The sequence below is a fragment of the Staurois parvus genome, unplaced genomic scaffold (genome assembly GCF_062004578.1).
Source record: "Staurois parvus isolate SC_StPar_1 unplaced genomic scaffold, SC_StPar_1.0 ptg000068l, whole genome shotgun sequence".
Classification (NCBI taxonomy): Eukaryota; Metazoa; Chordata; class Amphibia; order Anura; family Ranidae; genus Staurois; species Staurois parvus.
Genome location: NW_028317864.1, coordinates 668,278 through 677,323, shown reverse-complemented (window position 1 = coordinate 677,323; position 9,046 = coordinate 668,278). Strand labels below are relative to the sequence as shown.

Genomic DNA, 9,046 nt, shown 5'->3' with positions numbered 1-9,046 from the left:
TTACTAAACAGGAAGCACAACCAGAGCAAAATATATTAGAATGAACATACAAGGTTCACCCCTGTACATACATGTATAATTACAAAAAAGGTTAGAAAAAAATACGCGCATTGATAAGAATAAATCCATAAAGCTAAAAACAATTACATACATATTAAAAAAACCCAAAAAGGACTTTAAATATAATGGCTGGGTTTTTGGTTACTGAGAGCAACAAAGGCACTTTCCTTTCCTGATGCTTTCATAAATCAAATGCTGGACAAACGTGTCTCAGTTATGTTATTTAAAGCTGAACTCCAGAAAGATATACCGAGACATCATTTATTCCAAACATAAATTAATAAAAAAAAATAAATAAATTTATGGAAACATAGCAAATGTAAATAAATCTGCCTTATCAGCCTCCTGTATCCCCTTGGACAGCAGTGCTCAGACTGTAAAAGGGAGGGTCAGCACTAGAAGTGCCAGTTCACATATACAGTATATGCAGATTGGATGCGGTTTGAACCACATCCAATCCGCATGACATATAAAATAACATTGCTTCCTATGGTGCCTGTTCACATATGTCCAGTGCACTGGCAGTGCGGATTAAAAAAAGAGTCCTGTCTGATTTCTGAGCACTGCGGTCCGGTTCAGGTGCGGATTACAGCCTATTGACTTCTATGGGAACCATTTCTGAACTGTACATGTGTGAATACGATAACATCCTGACCTGAATCTGATGTAAACCTGACCTGAACCACTGAACAACTACTGTGTCAATTAGCTGTGAAACCTGAGCTTCAATTCGCACCTCACATGTGTGAATCAGCACTAGGCCAAATAGGCTTTGCTGCACTGAGCATGTGCTGCCCATCTAAACCAAGAAGCTGCTAGAAAGTTGGGTAGAGTAGACTGATGGCATCATGTAGACCAAGTGTACTGTGGAGAGGACAGGACCTGGCTGTTCTGTCTGATAGGGGTGCCCACTTCATAAAATTGGCTAAACAGAATGTCAAATTTGTTTCAACAGGTAAGACAGTTTACATACATATATTTGAACTGTGTATTCAGCTGTTTGGCTGTGGTTCAGCTTTAAAACATGACCACAAGGTATTGCATCTTCAGAAACTTCCCCTTGACTACTAAGCTGCGAAAAGCTGCAAAAAAAAAAACTGACAAAAAGCCCCAAATATTCCCATAATCCAGAGCAAGTCACCGATTCACCAAGAGCAATATATTGCACTACATAGACAATAATGCTACATTAGGCATTGTAAACACTTATCCACATAGATTTTAAATATACCAAAATAGACATTTGTATCTGCATGTAATAAAAAAGGAGGTCTGTATCTCTAAAAATGTCTTAATTATATTATTATTAGGATTTCTGTAAAAATATATAAAGGATACGTTTCTGTTCTGTCCACAGCAACCACCTTAAATCGGGCAGGAGTCTGGCAGGTGAAATGAAAGGATAACTGTACTCGTTATACAGGTTGGTAGAAGACAGAGTGTGCTGGACAGAGGGGTCCACACTTCCACCAGATGTAGGCACAGCCCATGGGAAGCAATACAGACGCTCCTGCAACCTGTCCCAGCCAGGAGCAGCCTCTTCCTCTGTACCTGTGCCGAAAAACCCTATTCCTGTCTTTGTTGAAGCCACCCACTACTTACTTGCATAATACACATCATAGGAATGAATGGAGGGTTTTTTTTCCTATGCACAGAAGAAACTCCCCAGCTGGAAGACAGCTGTGCAACTCCCTTTAAGCTGCCCAACAGGGGTTTGGCAGGAGTGTGGACACATATAAAACTAAAAATAAATTTCCCCTTTAAATGGACTTGTCACACCAGAGTTATGAAGTATGAAGTGAATGCTTCACTCAATACAGCTTTCACCCTTGAGGTCAAGGGGGTGGTTCGTGGTGGTAAGACGACGCATTCCTTCCAGCCACCAATCCAAGACTTGTGTGAACAAGCGTTCCAAATACATTCAATTCTTTCTTACACATTGCTTGAAACAGCAACAATAAATGATATACATGTACGTTTAGGAATAGGAATGACCATAGTTTTTTTGTGTTTTTTTGGTCCACTTGGGAGATGTTCTCATGTTCAGAATAACTTACCACATCTTCGTAAATAAGCTGAACATTTTCTGGACAAAATCAAATAAAAGGAAAAATGTTATGGCTCCTGTAAGATCATATTTCTCTGTAATGTATAATTTATCCAGTACTGTTTGAACTGCAGCAAGGATGGACCAACCGGGCAATTCCTTCTGAGAACAGAGAAGTGACATCTTTGAAAATGAAAGTTCCGTTATGTACTGTTGACTTTTTTTCCAATGGACGTACCAAGCACCAGTGAATATTGTTCTGCCAATGTCTTAAGATCACAGCTCGTCTCGTGACGGGGACTGCATCCCGTGATGTACGTTTCCCCTTAAATCCTTCAGAGTCTTTTGCGACCCGCTCCAATCTGTCCGCACGTTGTCATCATCCCAGAGGGTGGAGGTTTCGGTGTCACTCTGCCAGTTGGGTTCTCCAGTGTAATGGGTTGGAAAGACGAGGAGGGGCTGTACAGAGAACACTCTCAGGTTTCGGTTGGGAAAATAGCTTTTGTATTCCTCACTGGGGGGAAAAAGGCAGAGAGAAGAAAGTCAGGGGTAAATACAATATTCATGGAGGAATTTAGCAGCTAAATATTACCCAAAGTAACACTTTTTTTTAGCTTTTTTTCTGCTACATGGTTGGCCACACACCTCTAACAATTTAGTTACACTTCTTGGCCCCCTCAATCTGCTATAAGGCCCCATAAGTGCATGATAGGATATAAAACTCCAGTGCAATAAATGAGAATCACCTTGACCTTTCAGCACTACCACATACAGCTCCCACCCTCTTGCATATTATAACTCCAAGCCAAACAATTGCAGGGGAGTGCTGAAATTCCTCAGAGGTAAGTGGTTGGTCCCTGAGGCTTTTGTATACATAAGGGAGGCTCGTAAGGAGAGAAAAAACATGGGTAATTGCTCAATGCCTTATTCCTATAGGCAGCAGGCTCTACCACCCCTCTGAAAAGTGATTTGTGGTGGTGATAGAGCCAGTGTACAGGCTCTAGACTGCTTCTTTTTTTTTTCCGTCCCAATGGGGATTTTACATTGAGCTACAGTGATGCAACCACCACAGTTGTGTTTGGCAAGCAATGGCCAAGTTTCACAGGCAGTGTCATCTGTCAAACTCAGCATGCCAAGTTAAACTGCCGCACCATAAAGCAAAGCATTGCAGCCATGGCAATGTACACCACCATGTCCATTTGAATAGGTCCATACTATTACTTGGACACTGTAAACATACCACGTTCTTCATAAGTATGGCCAATTAAACCACTAAAAATCACACTGAAAAGACTAAGCGTTCCTAAGGCCCCTTTCATACGAAGGGTCCGATCAGGTCTGCCTGTCAGTTTTTCAGGCAGTCCTAATCACACCCTACATTGACTCCTATTAATCAGCAGGTGTATAAAAAAATAAACAAAAAAGGGAGGGGATCCATCATTCTCAGATTAGGCGGATTGGATCATGGGACAGTTGGGTGTAAATGGACAGGGGAATCCATTTACACCCAGCTACCCATAGAACAGACCTGGCTCTGACTGTGTCCGCTCTGTATAACCTGAGCAGATATGGACCTGTCATTTGCCCGCTTTGCTCTGATCAGCAGATTAATCCCTTGCTAAGCAAATCGGATTTCACCTGTGTGAAAGGGGTCTAATAGTTCTAATGCTGGCAAAACATATTACAACTCCTGTCCCACATGGCAGTTCTCCTAACATATTAGTTGTAAGCTATTTCCAGCAATGACGCCACATAACATTTTTTCTTACCCCACACAACAAAAATGTGACTTTACAATACCGCTGACTACCACACAGTACATACTTCTATTCACATGGCACATGTGTTATGTATTTAACGGTTAATCTTTTCCAACTCATCCAGTCACATACAGCCTCATGCATTTTTTTAACAACTGTATCTTATGCTATCTGGCACATACAAACATTTCTTCACAGTTTAAAGGCAAACTGTTTTAAAAAAAAATACGGGGCCTGCCTTTGTTTCTGAAAATGCCAGATACTTGACTATTCTCAGATTCAATCCTTTTGGCATTCTGTTCCAGAACAAGCATGCAGCAAGTAAAGTCAGAATTATTGATATGAAAACTAATTTAAAGTTAGCGACTCAGAAACAGTTGATGACAGAGGTTAAGCATGACAGCCAGGGAATCTGTATTTTCGGAAGTAGGTCAGCAATGGCGGATCATGGATTTCTTTCTGTATAGATTTCCTGTAATATTAATAGATTGTACTTTCTGACTGCAATGTGCGTGGCCAGCATTAGTTTGATAAAGACAATATCAAAGACCCTTGAGGTCTGGTAAAACACAGCCAAGCCAGGCTACCTACTTTGGGTGAGTGTCTGCCATAATGGGCAGGAATTCATCCACTGGGAGCATCTTAGATAATGGCTCAGCGTTCAGCAACTTCTGTGCCCCCTGCAGGGAGATCATATAACACAGAGTCCAGTAGGAGTAATCTGCCACCACCAAGTTCCGCACATTCTCCACCGCCTTCTCAGGATCTGTAGTGACTTGTTTTCTTCCAATGTATCTGTTGGGAGATGAATGGTTAGTTGGGGGTCTTACCGGAAAGTAACATCAGCAAAAGAAACACAAACAGCCTTATTAGTAGTATGGCAATGAATATGGAAACCAATCAGCAGGGAGTGATCTGGCAACAGTAAATTCGGATTGACTTCTATAGTCAGGGGCATCCCTAGGGTTGGTGTAACACTTGGTGACAACCCCTTCGACGATCCATGCAGAATGGATCGGATCTGTGTCCGATCCATTATCCTCCCCAATCCACAGATCCGATCCATCTTGCGGGATACTGTTTATAGGATACTGCCCACCAGTAGTGCATAAATCTGGCCATAGACGGGTAGAATATCAAACGAAATACTAGCGTTTTCCAATGGTTAGCATGCTCTGACTATCAATATCCAATTCTTTATAGAAAAAAAAACAAAAAGGATCATATTGAAAAATTTTGTTAGGTGAAAGACTTTCTAAGCACGAGTAGTGAAATCGATCGAAAAAAATCTTCAAAGCATAATGCACATGAGGTATTAAATAAAAAATTATACTTAATGCTGAAAATGAACATAAATATATATAGATGATAGGTGGAACATTTTTGATACAGTGATGGGTGAATCAATTGCGCTACTGAACAATAGTTTATATTTAAACAATTTTTCTAACCATCTATGGCCAGCTTTACTCTATATGTATTTGTAGTAAGTGACACCTTACATCAAGTCCCAGTCCAGCTGGATTGTACGAACTTCACCCAAAAGACGGATCATCTTTCGCTTGAAAAACGATTCAAAATGTACGTCATCTTCAAACACTAGGGTCACTTCCAGCTTTTGATCTACAATCTAATAGAGAAAAACTAAGATTAGAAAAAAAAGGCAGTTAAAACAAATTCCATCCATATGACTACAATAAACTGCACGTAAAACTGACACCCCTCCATAGAACCTTCCTTGCTGCTCTTCTCATTGTGATACACACCTCAGTGTAAGTCTTCCCACTCAACTGATCTTGCCAATGCTTGTTAGTGGACCAGTAGTGTTTATGGCCTCTTTGCTGCTGGTGACCTAAATGTTTCTGCAAATATGTGGGTGTCAGAGGCCATTCATCACAAAGGATGTCTACATATATGGGGCTGTTAGTTATAAGTACCTAGGCAGGGCGAAAGTGTAGTGCTTTCCATACCAACCAATTAGAAACCAGCTTTCACTAGTAACGTACAGGAAAATGACAGGTGACCATGGAAAATGTCTTGTCTTAAACTACAGCAAGGGACTACAGCATGGGTGCTCAACCTGTGGCCCTACAGCTGTTGCAGAACTACAAATCCCATGAGGCATTGCAAGAGGCTGACAGTCACAAGCATGATGGGACCAAAGACATGATGGGACTTGTAGTTATGTGACAGCTGGAGGGCCACAAGTTAAGCACCCATGAACTACAATATGTAATACATTGGTATGGAGATCAGTGCTGGCAGTTTCTGGCACACAATCCTTATAGTAGCTCTGACCTCCTATACCATCCATATAAATCTAATCCAAATGATAACCCTCTCTAAAACTCTAATGCTCCCAATAAATCCAACCCTAACACTAACCTTCTCTGTAACTCAAACTTTAATCTTTCCAGTGACCCTCACACTAACCTTCCACATAAGCCCCAACCTGGAGAATAACCCTCCTTGTTACTCCAACCCTAATACTAACCCTCCCTAAAAAAAAATCTACCTCCAATATTAACCCTGCCTAGAACTCTAACTCTCTGAATAAATGTAACCCTAACACCAATTTTCCTTTAACTCATATAATAACCCTCCCTGTGACCCTCACACTAACCTTCGATTTAATTCCCAAACGAAAAAGTAACCCTCCTTGTTACTCCAACCTTAACACTAACCCTCCCTATAACTCTGACCCTAACACTATTCCTAACACCAACCTCCCTATTATTCTAACACTATCTGTGACCTTTACACTAACCTTCCCTATAATCCCCAACCCAAAAACTAACCCTCCCTATAAAGCCAACCCCAAGACTAACCTTCCCTAAAATCCTGACCCAAAAACTAATACTCCCTATAAATCTGACCCAAACACTAACCTTCCCTATTAATCTGACCCAAACACTAACCTTCCCTATAATACGGATCCAAAAAGAAACCTTCCCTATAAATCTGACCCAAACACTAACCTTCCCTATAATACTGATCCAGAAACTAACCTTCCCTATAAATCTGACCCCAACACTAACCTTCCCTATAATCCTTGGCCAAAAAACTAACCCTTCCTATAAATCTGACCCTAACACTAACCTTCCCTATAATCCCCAGCCCAAAAACCAACCCTCCCTATAAATCTGACCCAATCACTAACCTTTACTATAATCCTGACCTAAAAACTAATCCTCCCTATAGATCTGACCCAAAAACTAATCCTTCCTATAAATCTGACCCTAACACTAACCTTCCCAAAAAAACTGTCCCTCACACTAACCATTCATATAAATCTGACCCTAACACTAACACTCCCTATAAATTTAACCCTAACGCTAACCTTCCCAGTAACACTAACCCTAGCTGGGGCCTTCAAACTAAGCTCTCTATAAACCCCAACCCAAAAACAAACTCTCCCTATAAATCTGACCTCAACACTAACCATCACTATAAATCTGACCCCAACACTAACCATCACTATAAATCTGACCCCAACACTGACCTTCCTGGGACCCTCACACTAATGCTTCCTTTAATCCCCAACCCAAGAACTAACCCACCTTATAACTCCAATCCCAACTGTAGCCTTCCCTAATCAACTAATTTTAACCTTCCTGGTAACCCTTTCTGTGACCCTCACACTAACCCTCCCTATAAATCTGACCCTAACACTAACCTTCCCTATAATCCTCGGCCAAAAAACTAACCTTTCCTCTAAATCTGACCCAAACACTAACCTTCCCTAAAAAACTGTCCCTCACACTAACTATTCATATAAATCTGACCCTAACACTAACACTCCTTATAAATTTAACCCTAACGCTTACCTTGACTATAAATCTGACCCTAACACTGACCTTCCTGGGACCCTCACACTAACGCTTCCTTTAATCCCCAACCCAAGAACTAACCCCTTGTTTGCATACTTACCTCTTCTGGAACCCCATGTGCCAATGTTCCTGCTCCAAAACCATTGCTGGAGTCTTGTGCTTTGCAAGCTGTATGATTCCAGTGCTTGTGTACATCCTCCATGCCCCATACACTCTCACTGCAGGTACGTGCCTTCTAGGAGAGGAAGGTGGATCTGTTCCAGGATGAATATTATTCACTGCTTATTCCAGACCCCAGCTGTGCCATCTACACCTTGAAGGAGGCACCTACTCCTGGTGAGAGTATATAGAGCACCAGAGGAGGTAAATAATGCACTGGCACAATACAGGCTGAGCAGTTTCTAACATGCTTAGTAAACAGATATAGTGTCATATTTAGCATTTTTTCAGTACAACATCTGTCTATTTAAGGAATGGAATGTCTTCATAAATTACACTTTACAGAACACAACTTGCATACCTTTTTTATTGCATTTGTGTACTTTGAAGTAAAACGGTCATAAAAAACACATATGGGCTGCCATTATTAACTTCTTTCTAAAAAAATGTACTGCCTGCCTGTCTCTGGCTTGAATACCTTCAGAGGCAATTGATGCATGCAGAACAGGAAAGTCATACATCCTTCCAGTGACTCAAAATGTTGAAGCCAGAGTGCCTGCATGGGAGCCAGGCAGCTAGCATTTTCAGAAGGAAAGATCAGCATTGGCAGCCTCTATGTCTCCATAAGATACGCTTAAAAGTGAAGTATGGTCAAAGCTGTTGCTCTCCTGTGACCCAGAATCAGCCAACAGTGGGCTAAGCTCGCTGTCAGCTGACTTCACAGAGCCGCTCCAGACTCTGGAAGGATCCCAATCCTATTGCCGGGTATTACCCAGCTGCATGACTGACAGCTGGCTCTAGATCTGAGTGCACGACTGACGGCCAAAGCCAGCTGCACATACCCCCTTTCCAGCACAGCTCTTGGTCTTGGCCCTCTGTGCAGAGCGGAGAACTGTGACTGACAGTCACTGCTCTCTTCTCCAAGAAGACCAAGAGTTGAATGATCAGAGGTCATGTGATCATTCACTTCTTGGGCTTAGAGCCAGTGGGAGACAGCTGCAGCATCACACCAACAGCTGTAGCATGGAGGTGAGTATGTATGTTTGCTTTTTATATATTGTAAAGTGCTGCATAAACTGTTGGTGCCATATAAATCGAGTGCTATAATAATAATAGTGATATCCCATACATCTCATTTAACGCCTGGTTCACACTAGTTTCCGATACGACTTGAGTCGCACAGAATCATT

The 9,046-nt window shown here is 41.6% G+C and overlaps 1 protein-coding gene across 2 annotated transcripts in view; it reads right to left on the bottom strand.

The window, feature by feature from the left end:
• Window positions 1-9,046, bottom strand: part of CERCAM (cerebral endothelial cell adhesion molecule) — a 104,450-nt gene continuing 95,404 nt past the window's right edge. For both annotated transcript variants that reach the window (XM_089668994.1, XM_089668993.1), the window contains exons 10-12: window positions 5,370-5,497; window positions 4,459-4,662; window positions 1-2,621 (exon numbers count right to left, since the gene is read on the bottom strand). In XM_089668994.1, coding sequence (XP_089525120.1) covers window positions 2,384-2,621; window positions 4,459-4,662; window positions 5,370-5,497 — 570 coding nt within the window. In that variant the 3' untranslated portion in view covers window positions 1-2,383. The remainder of the gene's footprint in view (window positions 2,622-4,458; window positions 4,663-5,369; window positions 5,498-9,046) is intronic.